The sequence below is a fragment of the Pundamilia nyererei genome, unplaced genomic scaffold (assembly GCF_000239375.1).
Source record: "Pundamilia nyererei isolate P.nyererei 1_Seehausen unplaced genomic scaffold, PunNye1.0 scaffold00049, whole genome shotgun sequence".
In the NCBI taxonomy this organism is placed as follows: domain Eukaryota; kingdom Metazoa; phylum Chordata; class Actinopteri; order Cichliformes; family Cichlidae; genus Pundamilia; species Pundamilia nyererei.
In genome coordinates this window covers 140,372-157,227 of record NW_005187450.1, presented here as the reverse complement: position 1 = coordinate 157,227, position 16,856 = coordinate 140,372, and the positions used below count along the sequence as shown (strand labels likewise).

At 41.0% G+C, this 16,856-nt stretch overlaps 2 protein-coding genes across 2 annotated transcripts in view; both read left to right on the top strand.

Moving 5' to 3' along the window:
* Positions 1 to 283: 283 nt before the first annotated feature.
* hspa1b (heat shock protein family A (Hsp70) member 1B) lies at positions 284 to 2,930 on the top strand. Its single transcript, XM_005732835.1, has 2 exons — positions 284 to 373; positions 883 to 2,930. The coding sequence occupies exon 2, from the start codon at positions 901 to 903 to the stop codon at positions 2,818 to 2,820; it is 1,920 nt and encodes a 639-aa protein (XP_005732892.1). The 5' UTR covers positions 284 to 373; positions 883 to 900; the 3' UTR covers positions 2,821 to 2,930.
* A 1,568-nt stretch (positions 2,931 to 4,498) lies between these two features.
* The window catches only part of kcnc4 (potassium voltage-gated channel, Shaw-related subfamily, member 4), a 24,713-nt gene continuing 12,355 nt past the window's right edge, over positions 4,499 to 16,856 (top strand). Inside the window, exon 1 of the mRNA XM_005732834.1 lies at positions 4,499 to 5,840. Coding sequence (XP_005732891.1) covers positions 5,226 to 5,840 — 615 coding nt within the window. The 5' untranslated portion in view covers positions 4,499 to 5,225. The remainder of the gene's footprint in view (positions 5,841 to 16,856) is intronic.

Here is a 16,856-nt window from a genome sequence, read left to right as displayed (position 1 = left end):
ACTGACATTGATGGGTGCTCACACTTCAACATAACACATCACAATTCCTAAATGTGCCTTACTGCCACATTCTCCACATTGTATCCCTCTGAGTCGGCCCTGCTGGCTGAGGGTCAGATTGCCGTCTCACTCTGGAATATTCACCGGCCCTCGAGCACCGAGCCAGCTGCATTCGTTTCTAATATTAACACTTCAGTCATTGAGGAGGAGGGGGCGGGAGCATTCTGGAAACCTGGTTGTAACTATATAAGCAAGGAGCCCCAGCCAGTCTAGGTATGAACTCCAGAAGAAACAGAGGCAAAAGCTGACACGGAGGAAACATCCCCAGGATATCCTTCTGAACTTCTGAGCACCAGAGAGCGCACCACTGAAAGTAAGTAGCAACACTGATTGGATAAAGTTTAGACTGTAGAGACAGTGAGGACTTCTTTGTGTGGGTGTCTTACTCTAATTCACTCATTTCCTAAAAAAAAACAGAACTTTAACAGTTATGTGCAACAGTGTAACAGTTATACTTGATATTAAGTCTTTACTTATGAAGGATAGTCTCTAAGTCCTAGTCTGCATGTTTATTTATTTAAATATTAAAATAAGGCTACATATGAATAACCAGATACCGATCTATAGTTCGCTTATTTTTTTTAAGTGAAGCATTTAGATTCACTGGTCTTGTGAATTCTAGCCCTCACCACTGTAAAACTACTACCTAGCAATTAGCTTTAACGACTACACAGACAGTGTGCTTTTAATTCTAAGTGCAGCTCCCTGATTTGGGTGTGACAAGTGCTCAAACTTTATGTTAGTATCATTGGAATAAACACTGAAAACTATCAAAAACAAGACTTTATCCATTTAAATGCAATGTCTTCTAAATCTGTCTAGGTACTAGGAACCGGCGAAATGTCTGCACCAAAGGGAGTATCCATTGGCATTGATCTGGGCACCACCTATTCTTGTGTTGGGGTTTTCCAGCATGGCAAAGTTGAGATCATTGCCAACGATCAGGGCAATAGAACCACTCCAAGCTATGTGGCTTTTACCGACACAGAAAGGCTTATTGGAGATGCTGCCAAGAACCAAGTTGCAATGAACCCCAATAACACAATCTTTGATGCCAAACGGCTGATTGGAAGAAAGTTTAATGACCCAGTCGTACAGTCCGACATGAAGCTCTGGCCTTTCAAGGTGATTGACGATAATGGAAAGCCCAAAGTCCAGGTGGAATACAAAGGGGAGACCAAGGCATTCTATCCTGAGGAAATTTCCTCCATGGTCCTGGTTAAAATGAAGGAGATAGCTGAGGCCTACCTGGGACAAAGGGTGTCAAACGCAGTCATCACAGTGCCAGCTTATTTCAACGACTCCCAGAGACAAGCTACCAAGGATGCTGGGGTGATCTCTGGACTAAATGTTCTGAGGATCATTAATGAGCCCACAGCAGCAGCCATTGCATATGGCCTGGATAAAGGCAAAACAGGAGAACGCAATGTGCTGATCTTTGATCTTGGCGGAGGCACCTTTGATGTGTCTATTCTGACCATTGAAGCTGGCATCTTTGAGGTCAAGGCCACTTCAGGAGACACACACCTTGGTGGGGAGGACTTTGACAACCAAATGGTCAAGCACTTTGTAGAGGAATTTAAAAGAAAACATAAGAAGGACATTAGCCAGAATAAGAGAGCAGTGAGGAGATTGCGTACAGCTTGTGAGAGGGCAAAGAGGACCTTATCCTCCAGCACTCAGGCAAGCATTGAGATTGACTCTCTCTTTGAGGGAATTGATTTTTACACCTCCATCACAAGGGCACGTTTTGAGGAGCTCAACTCAGATCTTTTCAGGGGAACACTTGGCCCAGTTGAGAAAGCCCTGCAGGATGCCAAGCTGGATAAATCCAGGATTCATGAAATTGTCCTGGTTGGTGGCTCCACAAGAATTCCCAAAATCCAGAAGCTCTTACAGGACTTCTTTAATGGCAAAGACCTGAACAAGAGCATTAACCCAGATGAAGCTGTAGCCTACGGTGCAGCAGTCCAAGCAGCCATCCTCATGGGCGACACCTCAGAGAATGTCCAAGATCTGCTGCTGCTGGATGTCGCTCCCCTGTCTCTGGGCATTGAAACCGCAGGCGGTGTTATGACACCTCTGATAAAGCGAAACACCACAATCCCCACAAAGCAGACTCAGATCTTCTCCACATACTCAGATAACCAGCCAGGTGTATTGATTCAGGTATTTGAAGGCGAGAGAGCCATGACCAAATGCAACAACCTTCTGGGCAAATTTGACCTCACAGGTATCCCTCCAGCTCCCCGAGGTGTTCCACAGATAGAGGTAACATTTGATATTGATGCCAACGGCATTCTAAATGTATCCGCCGTGGACAAAAGCACCGGCAAAGAAAACAAAATCACCATCACCAATGACAAGGGCCGCCTTAGCAAAGAAGAGATCGAGCGGATGGTGCAGGATGCTGAGAAGTACAAGGATGATGATGACATTCAGAGAGACAAGGTTGCAGCAAAGAACACGCTGGAGTCCTATGCCTACCAGATGAAGAGCAGTGTTGAGGATGAGAGTCTGAAAGGTAAAATTAGCGAAGAGGATAAAAAGATGGTCATTGACAAGTGCAACCAGACGATTTCCTGGCTGGAGAACAACCAGCTTGCAGAGAAAGATGAGTATGAGCACCAGCAGAATGAACTCGAGAAGGTGTGCAGACCAGTTGTGACAAAGTTGTACCAGGGAGCAACACCATCAGGAAGCTGCGGCGGCCAGGCAGGAGGAACCTCCCAGGGCCCTACTATTGAGGAAGTGGACTAAAGCTATTCACCTCAGCATATCACACTCATGGGAAAATTTACAACTGCGGTTTAGTAAAAATAAATGATTTCAATGTTGTTTCCTTTTCTACAATAAATTCTATAAAAGCACATCTCTCTTCATTATTGTTTGTGATAAATATTTTTTTGAACATGGAATAAAAGAATAATAAAAAAGAAACAAGCGCTAACCTTTTTAACTGATGCACATGATCAAAAGTGTTTATAATTTTGAGAATGGCCTCTCTTTAAAACCATGTACCAATGAGAGTACCAAGAGTTTCTGATAGAAAATTCAGACTTTGATGAATTTGGACATGAAATTCATAAAGGTACTCAATAAGTATTTTTGTTAAAGATGGTTGACAAACCTTATTCAGACATTGTTTCACATTTCTTTTTCCCTATTCAAGCTGTACTTAAAAAGTAATATGCAGGATAGAGTCATTCTAGGACAGACTTGTGGGGAGCTTTATAGACAAAAGGCAAGTTCTCATCTTTAAAGGTAAAGCATAAAAAATGTATATGAAAACATGTTAGATGCCAAACAAGAGTTTGAACACATGAACACTGTAGGTGTGCTATGAGTGTGTATGACAGACAGTTTTACTGCTGCACCTCTGTTAAAACAAACCAACCCAAACCTACTTTTATTTTGTTTTATACCAAACATGCTTTTCTTGCCTGCATTACCCAAAATGCAACAAGCACAGCTGGTTTATCACACTTTGGTAGCTGCAGACTGCAGAGATATAGCAAGTTTACATCTTTCTAGCACCTCCAGATTTGCTCATATTTTCAGTTTTAATATTTCCCCCCAGACTTTTACAAATTTCTGCAGCTCTCTCTGAAGAGATTTATACAAATGTTTCCCTCATAGAGCTGTGCTAACTGCCTTTAGCTGTAAACAGTAAACAGACTTTATTGTATACTGCAAGTGTTGTCAGCTCTGTGTAATATTAGTACTTTTATGTCAAAGGGTCTGCACACAAATCACACTCACTGAAAACTAAGCAACTCATTTAAACATGTTGTTCACTGAATGATCCTCTAGGTGGCGAAATCAGGACGTTAGTTTACTAAAACCACTGGCCATAAGCACTACCTGTTGGAGCACTCTGTACACTGTAACAATAACAACCGAAAAATAAAAAGAATCTGAATCATCACCACCTTGAGGCTACTCCTGATAAAAATCCCACCTAAACCTTCTGGATATTGGTGGGTATGTGATCAATCTTATTAACTCAATTTAAGTTGGTTATCTTGTGTGACTATAATATAAACTCCTACCAGCATGCATGCAGTAATGCCATGAAATAAAGGTATTCTGCGTTACAGTACACAGTAGTTTATTTATTCTCCCCCACGGCTGTTTGCGTTTTATACCCTTGGCACGCTTCCTTAATGTGACGCTACACAATTACAGGTGCTGGTGACAAATCAGAGGTCAGTAGTCCCCATGGTGACTCAGAGCTGAATATGTACAATAAAGGCTGCAAAGCGTAAACGGGCTTAATTAAACCGAGTTTCATTCTCACGCACACGCACAAACACAAAGATGCACACCTCACCACCAGTCCATCCTCTCGGTCTAATTAGAGGGAGTGGTTCAATAGTGCGCCAGGCTTCGGCAGACGAAGGGTTAAACTGCTGAGGCAGTTGAGCGCACCATCCAACCGGGCTGTGTCGCTAGGGGAAGATATAGGGTACTTGTGGAGAAGCAACAGATCTCAGCTGGAAAACAACCCCACATCTGGCACGCGGGACGACCAAATCTGAGGAGGAAAAATCTGTCAAAATTTTCACTGCATGATTAGATGGACTGGACCAGTGGATCAATCTCTGACTTCCAAATCACGAGCAGGGGCGAGAAAAGTTGCCAATATTAGTTGTGGATTTGATTTTGGCGCTGCAGAATTTGGATATTTTTTTGTTTTTTTTAGAAAGGGGGAGATGATCGTCACATGTTTTCTGACTTAGCGTTTTCTCCTATAGGAAATACCATGCGTAAAAGCCAATATTCTTTTTTTTCCTGGCAATAATATGTCTTCGTGGACGGGAAATAAGTCCAACATCTTTGCGCCCGTGGACAGGAATTAAGTATAACATCTGGAGGCAACAACTCAAAACACCTTGTCCAATCTATTCGACTAAAACGTTTACAAACACCGATCGAGTTCCACCACCCGCGTTTTGCTTTTTTCAGCCTCCAGACTGAGTTTGGTTACAGGTGGTTTTCATCGCGCTTTACCATTACTATGCACCTTAACAATCAGCAATAAACGAGCCACATGGGTGTGAAATGAAGGCTCACTTTGCTTTAATTTTCTGATTTTTTTTTCCAGCGGACAACAGTTTGAACCAGGGGCGAACAGCCAGTAGGTCTGCTCCCACTGCTTCTAAATGATAAGCTCGGTTTGTGTTTCGTCTTACCGAGGACGCAAGTCAGGCAACAAACCTCCGTCTAAATCATGTCTGAAGGAAGACATGGCCAGAGGGGAAGACTCGGATAAAATTATTATTAACGTAGGCGGCACTCGACACGAGACCTACAAGAGCACCCTCAGGACCCTGCCGGGGACGCGCCTGGCATGGCTAGCAGACTCGGAGTCGCAGGTCAGCTCCGACTCAGACATTGCGTCCCCGAGTGCCACCGAGTTCTTCTTCGACAGACACCCCGGCATCTTTGCGTACGTGCTCAACTATTACCGGACAGGCAAGCTGCACTGCCCGGCTGACGTCTGCGGGCCTCTATTCGAGGAAGAGCTGGCGTTTTGGGGTATAGACGAGACTGACGTGGAGCCATGCTGCTGGATGACCTACCGGCAGCACCGGGACGCGGAGGAGGCCCTGGAGATATTTGAACCGCCCGACCCAGAAGACACCGATGACGAGAGAGAGATGCCGAGGAGGTTCGGCATCGAAGACGTCCCCGACAGGTCGAGAGGCTGCCGCGAAGTTTGGCAGCCAAAGATCTGGGCGCTGTTTGACGACCCGTATTCATCTAGAGCAGCCAGGGTGAGTTCAGCAGGCGGCCCTTTAACGGCCACATGTCAGAGTGCGTCCGCAAAAGCTCGCTGTGTCATTCCAACTAGGAAAAAAGGCGCACATGTTGTCCAAATCAACAGGTGTCAGCCAGTCAGGCTGCAGCAGCTACTGATGCAGCTACAGACCTGTAAACTGTAACGTGGCTGTAGCTGTCTGTATTTATCCAGTCTGCGCCTTGTCTGTCTGTTTTTAGGACATGACAGCTTTCAGGCTAAAGTTTATATCTTTACATTAGTTTCACTGACTGTTAAAAATATAGTTTTTTAGTTGAACATCAGGATTAAAAGGAACATTATGCAACCACTAGTCTTACACAATTACAAATGAATTATAAATGATAGTTTAGAGATTAATATTCTTTTTGTTTGACAAGTTTTGAATAGATTGAAATAATAAATTGACAAAAGTATGTAGAAAGCTCTCTTTTGTTTCAAAAAGTGTGCTAAGAGTCTGACCTTGGCGAGTTTTCTGTGCTATGAAGTCAGGCTTTATAGTACATCCATCCGTTGTCTTCCACTTCTCCAATTCAGGCTGGTAGAGCAGCTGGAGCCAATCCCATCTGGCTTGGAGCAAAGTCTTGCAGCCAAATTCAGCATGTAGCATCTGCTCTAGCATTGTTCTTCAGTACATGTTTTCTCTGTTTTGCTACTCTATACATCTACTACAATACACAAAGAAAAAATCTTTTTAGCCCATCATTCAAACACTCTTTATTTGACAGCTACAGTTAGCTGCTTATACTTTTAAGAAGCATTTCTTATTATCTTACACTACAGTTTTTACACCATACAGTGCAGGAGTCTGTGTAGTAGTCGTGAGTTCATTTAAGAAACTGTTTGAAGTTAAAATGATCACACATTTAACAAAAAAAACAAACATCCAAAGCTGCAAAAAGCAAATGAAAATATATCTTTCAGAACTTCACTGAGGGTGGGGGAGTCCTTTGGTATGCCTTTTAGGTCTTTTGAGACAGTTATATATGAGAATGCTGTAGTGTTTTTGCTTTAGTCCAAGACAGACATCTACTAAGATTTTAGACATATACACTATTCAGCTATTTCACAGCAACTCAGTGCATTTAAGCATGAAAACATGGTCAATATGACCTGCTTTCCTACACAACCATTTTTATGATTTACAGAGGATGACATGAAAAAGACAGTCTATCCAGTCACTTCTCTGAGTTGTTGTCAGAAGTCAAAGGAGAATAGTCAGATTACTTCAAGCTGATAGGAAGGCAACAGTAACTCAAATAAGCACTCCTTACAACCAAAGTAAGCAGAAAAGCGTATCTGAATGCAAGACTCATCAAACCTGAAGGCAGGTAGGCTACATTAGCAGAAGACCACACCGGGTGCTACTCCTGTTAGCTATGAACAAGAAACTAAGGCTACAGTTCACACAGGATCACTAACATTGGTGAATATAAAACAGAATAAATGTTGCCTAATCTAGCAAGCCTTAATCTATACTGTGACATTTAGATGGTAGGTTCCAAATTTGGCATAAACAACATGAAAGCACGGATCTCTCCTGCCTTGTATCATGAGTTCAGGCTGCTTCTCATGGTGTCCACAGTGTACCCATCGTCTGATGGCTGCTTCGAGCAAAGATAACACACCATGTCGCAAAGCTCAGATCATCTCAAACTGGTTTCTTGAACATGGCAATAAATCCACTGTACTCAAATGACCCCCGCAGTCACCAGATCTCAATCCAACAGTGCACCTTTGAGTTGTGGTAGAACAGGAAATTCACATCATGGATGTGCAGCAGACAAATGTGGAGCAGCTGTGTGAAGCTGTCATGTCAATATGGACCAAAACCTCTGAGCAAAGTTTCCAGGACCTTGTTTAAATCTATGCCACAAAGAATTAAAGCAATTCTGAAGGCAAAAAAGGGAGTGCAGGCAGTCAAAGCAAAGTGTACATAATAATGGTCAGTTAGAGCTCGAGGTCTGTCTCTGTTAGATATCATATGAAGAAACAAAAAGAAATTGAAACAGACTGCAGTATTTGGAAGTTAGGAAGTGCAGGGATCTGTTAAAAAGTAAGATCTCTACATCAGTCAAAGCTGCAGAGCATATGAAAATCCATGAGTTAAACATTGAACGTTTTAAAAAACAACACACAAAAAGCTTCATGATGCCTCACTCTGAAAAAGCGATGCTAAGTACTGTGGATTTTTTAAGGACCTGAGCTCTTCAGGATCCAAACCTTTTACTGTGCTCTCAACACATTTGTTGTGCTGGTAATAACTATAAAACATTACATATTTATGTATTGATCTGTACAAGAAATTCATTTTTTTTCTAAAATGCATTTCAATACCTGAGTTTTCTCTGAGAGACTAAACATCTCAATCATGTGAATAACTTTTTTTTTTCTCCCCTAAATATACGTTACGAAATTGTGGCAAAATACTGAAAATAGCAAAAATGCTGTTTCATGACAGGAATACAGAGCCGGTGAAGTGTTCCCACACATCCTATTCAAGGTTTGCACTCAAAAGGTGCTCAGAAAGATGAGTGTTTAAAAGGCTGCAGAAGCATAGACCCGTGTATCGTAAATCACACCGTATTAATCAGTAGATGGACATCTGCTGTACTTACACTAGTGCTATAAAAAAAGCTAAAAGGCTAAAAAAAAGCTAATCATTTGTTAAATTATTTTTTAAGAAACTTGACTGTGCTTTTGCCAATGCTAAGTGACATGTGAGTAAGGTTTTATGCAAAGATCTGCACTATATAAAAAAAAACAACCCCAAAAAACAGAGATCTCAGTTATTTATCAGATTTGGTTTATAAAAAAAAAGGTTCCCATCTTTCCACGGGGGGTATCATCCTGCTGTAAACATTTTGAAAGCATGCTATAGCTAATGGCTCAGCAACAAAAGCAGGATGCTTATTGAAGTAAACATGAAAGCAAGTATCGAGTATCATTTGCAAGGCCAGGAGCTTTCATCGGGCAGAAAGAAAAATACATTTAGCTCAGGAAGGAGAGGGGCTCATGCTAACTCTAATTTCTATTTGTCTGTTTGTGCAGTTGAATAGTCTGTTCAAACACTCTCACAGCATTGCCGAAGAATAATGTTCCTGCTGCACGCCAGCGACACTACAAATAGTGTTTATTTTAGCTTCTCGTCCAGGTGGCATTCGCAGGCTGTCGCTGTTGAGGAGCCCACATCTCTGAGTCACAGCTGCCACTGCGTCGGTGTCGTCTGAAGATGACCCGCGCTGTGCCTGCCAGTTAATCACGTCTGTCTCTCACCGCTGAATATTTGTAAATTAATCAATTAGGATTTGTGAAGTTTTGTGAAAGATCTACATGTGAAGCTTTCTGAAATATTGCAGAAGGGAGGCGGATAATGGAAATGGATAAGATCCTCTTTATCCATTTCCGTTCCAGCCACTTCATATATGTATGTTTACTCTGTGTGCATTCTGAGAGCATGCTTTCTGAAAGGATGTGGGGCTGCATTTTGAGGGACTCACATTACCTTTATGGCCTTTTTATTTCAGAGAGCCTCTAAGCTCATCTCAGGTAATGTGATTCCTAAAAGCTGGAGGGAAGTTAATCTGTCCATCATGTAAGCCACATCCTCTTTGGGATCAACCAAGACTGGAGATGCAGCTCTTTTAAAGCGAGCACATGAGGCCACTATACTGCGAGTTCACAGAGTGCAGTCCCCTGGGAACATTTAATAGAGCCCAGAAGAATGCGCTACTATACATTTTATGCATCTCCAGTTTATGTTAGACCAAGAAAGAATTTCTCCTCAGGTTCTTCTCAGCTTCTGTTTTCAACTCAATTTACTGAAGAAAAGTAGCCACCTGTATGTTGGCTCTTTAAGTTAGCGCCATCAAAGACACCACGTGATCTTATAGGGCTGCCCCATTGAGCGTAGCAGCTTTGCTACGTGTTTACTCTCAGGTCTAATTTTCAGAGTGTTTACACTCACATTAAAGTGGCTCCATAGCGTGGTGGATTACACATTCGCTTGGCGAATGAAAGGTCACTGCTTCTATTCCAGCTGAAGACACAAATCATCTTTGCGGTTGCATCAGGAAAGGTGTAAAACTGCCAGATCAAACGTGTGGAGCTACTGTGGTAACAAGTAGTAACAAGGGAGCAGCTGAAAGTAGCTAATACTTATTCATATGTACATAAAATTGCAGATATATTTTTTCTGCACTATTGAACTGTTGATCTGTTGGTTACATCGAATGTATGTGATGAACTTGTCCTAAAAAGTGAAGCCAGTGTGTTAAACATGCATTCTTTATAATGGCTAGCATGGACAAAGTTCTCTGTTTGAGGGGAAAAACAAAAAAAAAATTGATTGTGTTGAGGGTCAAAGGTCAAACTGTCCCCATTTATGGGTTGTGCCACACTTTTCACAGTCCGATACAAGTCGGTCACCATTCAAACTATGACTCCAGAATGTGCTAGGTTTGTTGCAAATAATTGGATGCGGCGAGGCAGGTCTGACTGTGAAACTGCACGCTCCTTAAGATCTTGTGGTTGAAAGGGCATTAGTGGATGAGCGCGCAGTTTCAGGCACACAGATGACCCCTTGATTTTAAATTTGATTTTTAAAGTAGATTTCAGTCAGTGTAACTGAAAATGAGTGGCTGAGCCCAAAAACATGGCATGAAAATCTTTACAGATGTTACGATGGAAAACTGTTGTCCCATACAGTTATATAGGACCAGAAATCTTTTTGTAATCACAGCTATCATCATCTGTTGGTCTTCATATAGAATATAACTTGCGGCACTTCTGCATTGGCTTAATTTTTCTGAAGCCACATCCATGTTTTATACTGGCTATGGTACGGGCATTAGCTGATCAGTCCCATCCTTGAATCTAAAATCGGTCATGTTCTCTTTAAAAAAAGAAGAAGCCCCAAACAAAAAATCCTAACAACAACAGAGGCTAAAATCAGAATGCACAAATCATTATGGGGTTTCATGGTGGCTATGTCCATCTTTTATACATACTATAATACAATAACTATTAAACACATCACCAATTTTATAATTAAATACATCTAAAGGTGCCATTGACATGAAATTCTCACCAAACGGATTCTAAGAATGGACCAAAATCGTACCTGAGAAATGCATGTGACTAGCTCCTCCATACAGGAAGCTGTCATCACCAGCAAAGGCTTGTGACAAAGTATTAAATACGTTTCAGTAAGCATGTTCAATACTTTTTCCCTGTATCATTTCTCATTATTACACATAAACTATGGGCATCTATGGATTCATTTCTTTGTATGTGTGGACTAGATAGTTGGTGAGATTTTCATGTCAGTGGCACCTTTAGAAATATATTAACTTAGAAATTTGGTGATGTTTTCAATACTTATTTTACCCACTGTTTACAGGCTACGTTTGGGCCGTCATTTAGCCACAAGCTCGTCCTAAATTGTTCAGTCTATCAGTTTAAAGTGGAGTTAAACAAATAGGTTTAAATACTTTCAACAACCTCTAATAAATAACACATTTCTGTTGCTGTTTTTGTTGTTTTTGGTGAAAGTACAGAAAATAGGTCGTGTTGATATTATATTATTTCATCATTGTCTGCATCTGTATTAAAGATTGCTGATCTTCTCCACAGTCCATTGGGAGGTGAGTTGTCTCTGCTGATGAAAAAATATGGGTCTAAATGTGCTGCTGCCCACTTGGCTGCATAAATCAACCAACAGAGGGCAAAGCATAGACTTTATAAAATATGGATGTAGCCTCTGGGTTTGAAAAGTGAGGTCAGCATTAAAGTGCCTTAAACCTGCATTTTTTTCTCATTTCTTTTAGCATTGAAACCATCCCGATGACTTCATAGCTTAAAGTCTTACATTATGGAATTTATTTTTCTGTGGTCCCCAATCAGTGTGCAGATAGACAATGAAAGGGTTTGTGTTCCTGTGTCACTGACACAGTTCTTTCCCTATGAACTTGCATCATGTCCCTCAGTTTAACTGTCAGTCGGTCGCTGGCTTGTGATGTCTGATTTCAAAAAAATATAAGATAACTTAAAAAAAGCTCAGCTGGAGGCTTCATAATAGGATTTTATATCCAGAGAGTCTCTATATCATCTATAAAGAGGCTCTGAGGAAACATCTCTTTGCAATCCTTTTTGTGACATGTGACAGTTAGACTTGACATCAGCATTAAGTTTAGACTAGCGCTTTCTTCCATAATGCAATATTTCATTAGTTCCAGGCTTGTTGACTATAATTAATTACCGCTGTGGTAATGGGCTACACATTTTTAATCTGTGGTGAACAATTAAAGCCGTCTTTCCCACAGAAAAGAGCATTGCATTTTTCTCCCACAGAGAGGCAAAAATCAATTAATATCAGTAAACCAAGCGACAGACTGATGTGGGATTCTTGAAGTCTGCTGCATTTTGAGTTTCCTGTTTGACTGATTGAATTTTGTCTCAGGTATACATATAGATATATATATATATTTTTTTTTAATGAGTGACATTAAACTAGATTACATACCATGACTCAGTTTTTTTTAAAGCCCCCATGAGGAGACTCTTTTTGTGTTTTCATGCTATATAAATTAATTGAAACTATATTGATATTGAACTAACTATCGATCACATCACAGCTTGATGATCACAGCTTTGCACATTACTGGTTATGAAAAACATCCAGAGTTCGATGCACAGCTGACAAATAATTAAAGTGTGTTCTGAGTGAAACACTAACCTTTCTGGGATCAGCTTTCACAATGCCAACTCCTCTCTCCTGGCTGCTCTGTGAACTGAACACAGGATTTGATTTTTCGCACATCATCAAAGCAGCACAGCCTTGTTAAGGAGACTTTCTAACAGCCACCGGTCTCAGTGAAAGAGGTATAATCCTGTGTGATTATACTGGTTGTTTACTCTGCTCAGTTCTCAGCTGTTTGCTGAAAACAGTTCAGTGTCTGGGATGCCTGCACACAGTTGCAGACTGTTTTGCAGACAAAAAAATAAATAAATATGCATTACTGAAAATATCATGTTTCTTTATTTTTTATTTCATTTATTGATGCAGATTTAAAAGCTATTTGAATGCCGCATTGATATAATACGTTTAACTTAATGCATCTGCACATTTCATACATCTGCCAAAGGCTCCTTTTCACTGGCTGCTATTAGAGGACACTTGAAAGGGTTTGATTGATTTTTTTCATGCATTCTGACATTTGAAAGGCTTGACTTTGCACTATTTTTTTGAAATCCCGACATCAAATATATGTGCAGTTTTTTTATTTTTTTTATTTTATTTCAGCTGTTAGGAATTACTTCAGTCAATATTTTAAGATACGAACAGGATTGTCTTTGCTCAAAGGTCAGTGCCAGAGCTTTCAACCACATCCCATATACTTTAGCTGGCTGGAGAGTGTCGGTGGTTGTAAATAGAAGGAAGGCGTTTGGTGGAGTATTTGGCATCAGATGTGCAATTCCAGAGGTTGAGATTTGTATTGAGACAACTGATGCTATCCACATGTTTCGAGTGTTCACAGAGTAGGTGCTGGCTGTTTGTGACTTGTTGCTAGATGTTACAACACTGGTTGATTTTGTCCATGCAGATCTCTCCACCTCCTTATTAAGTATATTCTGTTTTGTGGAGGAGGCACCGTGTCACTAATCTTATGTTGTGTCCCTGCTAACACACCCTGATCAGAAATGAATGGTAGTTAAAACTGAAGGTGACGTAATGCCCCTTTTAATTGATTTGGAAATAAATGTTAGAACTGCCCCTTAGATCTCCTTAAAATTTTGTCTCATTTTATGCATGCTCGCTACCAGCTTGTCAAATATTTCTGATTCCATGAATCTATAAATTATAAATATCTGGTAATGAACCACTCCTTTCCAGATAGCCGGGAGAGGAGTGGAGATTAATTCATCCACGTCCCGGCTTGCAGACGTGAACAAGTGTGACATGAATTCTAAGAAAACCTCGGTAGTAGCTGCTGTCATTGCCTTTGGAGCTGCTGATTGTTCAGAAGGCTCATTGTTTTGGTTTCTGCATATAGCCTGTCCATATTAGTAACAGAGTGTACTGTTCAACAGCTGGAGGTGATGCTTGTGATAGGATTCTCCAGCTGCTGTGCACTTATGCACAGCCTGCTGCCTGTTGTGTGTCATGTTATGGCTCCTTGTTCTGCTTTTCCCAGCTGGGACCGGGCTGCTGTCCCCTCTGGGGACCTCTGCTCTGTCTGGACGCTCACGCATAGTGACCTTGGATTGTCTTTTTGGCACCTGCAGTATTAAAAGGGTGACCAGGTGTCTCGCTTTATATTGGACTGAACAACATTTTTATCCTCTTGTCCCCTCTCCCATAATTTGGCATTTTGGTTGTCTAAAGTTTACAAAAGTCAACAAATGTCACTTATGAGAAAGGTGGCTGAAAAGATGATATGCATGCATCTATACCCGTGTCAGTGGTAGTTGTTTTACACTCAGGTGTAAAAAGAGAACCACATAAAAAAAACACAAAACAAATTAACTTCCATTTAAACGTCGACTCCATCCAATCCAGGTTTGGGCATCCTCAGCATCCTCTTTGCCCCATGTTTAGATTGTTGATATTGGGTTATGTATTAAATAACCTCAAATGTGTCTCTCTACTCCGTTGCTGTCGACTACTTAATATTTTCCCCATATCATTAAATGAATGAGTGGTCAATCCACAAATCATTATCAGCTCGGCAGTTCTCAGATCTACCACACTTTGTTGTAAAAAAAATAAATAGAGATAATAAATATCTATTGTATATATCAGCCTAGAAACAAACTGTTGATCAAGTGGCAACCCAAAGCACGAGCCAAAGACAGAAGGTCTCCATTTGATTCAAAACATGTCTCCTAATGAATGTGACGTTCTCTGTCCCTGCTGCATGTGTCTTTACAAATCACTGTTCTGCATCAACTATACAAAGTGATGATATAGTATTCAATATTTTCTGGCTTGTTTAGTTAAAATGAATAAAGCACCTTAAAATAATAAAAAATAAAATAAATGTCTCAAATGATGTCAAGCGATCTCAGCAGGAGACAAAGATGTCAAAAAACATCCCATCCATCCATCCATGGCTGGGTTGGACAGCAGCATAAGCAGAGAAGCCAAGACCTTCCTCTCCCTAGCCACCTCATGTAGCTCATGTGGGGAAACACCAAGGCAACCCCAGGCCAACAGAGGCACATCATCTCTCGAGTGTGTCTTGGGACCTCAACCCAGTAAGACATGTCTGGAACACCTCGTCCAGCAAACATCCTAATAAGATGCCTGAACCACCTCAGTTGGCTCCTTTTGATGTGGAATAGTAGTGGCTCTGCTCCCAAATGACTCAACGTCTCATCTCATCTCTAAAGCTGAGCCCAGACAAACTTTGGAGAAAGCTTGTATCTGCAGTCTCCTCTCGGTTGTTAGCCAGAGCTCGTGACCATACGAGGGTATGGCTGCAGATTAATAAACAAAAAACCTCAAACTGAATTAATGTAGCAACATAAAGTCACACTTTTAGATTCTTACTTTTTTCCTACAAGTTTTGACTATAAAGTAAAAGTTGCATGTATGAAAATAGTAATATGTGGCATCAGAAGTTTACTTTATATAAGTATACCCAGTTATTACAAATACAATATATCACTATAGATGTTATCGATATATTAATATATCAATAACAACTGAAGTGTCCGTTTATTCTTGCAGTTGGTTGAAAAGGCTCTAACTGTCACTAGCCATTGGAGCTTTGAGTAAGATTGTATGGCCTTGATCAGCATGCGGCAGCAGCTCAGCTGTCATCAGATTACAGTCATTACCAGTTAACATCCCTGATCTGAACAGTGGTATAAGGACAGTGTCAGAGGTGAAATGTCAGCAAAAGTCATCAGAAATTGCAGCATTTCTGCTCATACAAATGGCAGAAACAGGCAGAATCACACAGAAGCACTTAAGCACAAATATGTTTAAAATTGAGCAAAAGTACCACGAATAGATGTAATTTATCCCCATCATGGCAAAACAAGAAGCAGGTAATGGAAGTATTTCAGACAGGCCAGAAATAACTGGGAAAGATTCAAAATTTACAAATAACTATTAAGCTACTTAAATATTGTCTCGATCTCAGCTTTCAACCCCAGCAAGATTATAGAAGCTGAAAAATAAAAAGCTCTGGCATACAGCTCGCTTGGCCTCACAGTGGCTGTAAAGAGTCCTTATGGCAATCACTCCAACAAGGTGACTGTGTTGCGTTGAGTATCTGTTGCTGGACTACAAACGTGATGTCATGTCAGCTCTTAAATAAACTATACACATACATTTAAATACTGGAAGCTTTACTGACTGAGATAAACAGTCACCTACATGGATGTATAGAAATAACAGAAATATCACATCGTAGACTTCACTTTAACCCCAGGTGAATGGGCCATGATGCACATGCACAGAGCTGTAAACTCAGGCTGTGTCATGTGATTGCACTCTTTACACTGACTATTTTATGAGAAGAGTAGCTGTCACTGCGTGTGTCAGGCCCCCTGAGATTCTTCCCTGTAGAGATGCTTCTGGCTGCATTACCCAGCTCTGTTTAGTTGTGGGATAAACTGTTTGGCATTTGAATAAACTGACTGCTGTCAGACCCTTTTAAGCTCATCACAAGCTCCTGAACAACCACAGGACTCAAAGTGACTGCTGATCTGTTGTTATACCACAGGAGCACTTTCTGTTTGGTTAGGTTTTTTTTTCAAAGCCAAAAGTCCAACCATTTCCTCAGCTGTAAGAAAAATGTTTATTCATACTCCATACATCCATCTTCATCCGCTTTATCCGGGGCCGGGTCGCGGGGGCAGCAGCCTAAGCAGAGAAGTCCAGAACTCCCTCTCCCCAGACACCTCCTCCAGCTTATCTGGGGGAATACCAAGGCGTTCCCAGGCCAGCCGAGAGATATAAGCTCTCCAGCGTGTCCTGGGT

What these genes read in the sequence shown, in the direction of transcription:
- hspa1b (XM_005732835.1), top strand. Translation starts at nt 901, where the DNA reads ATGTCTGCACCAAAGGGAGTATCCATTGGCATTGATCTGGGCACCACC.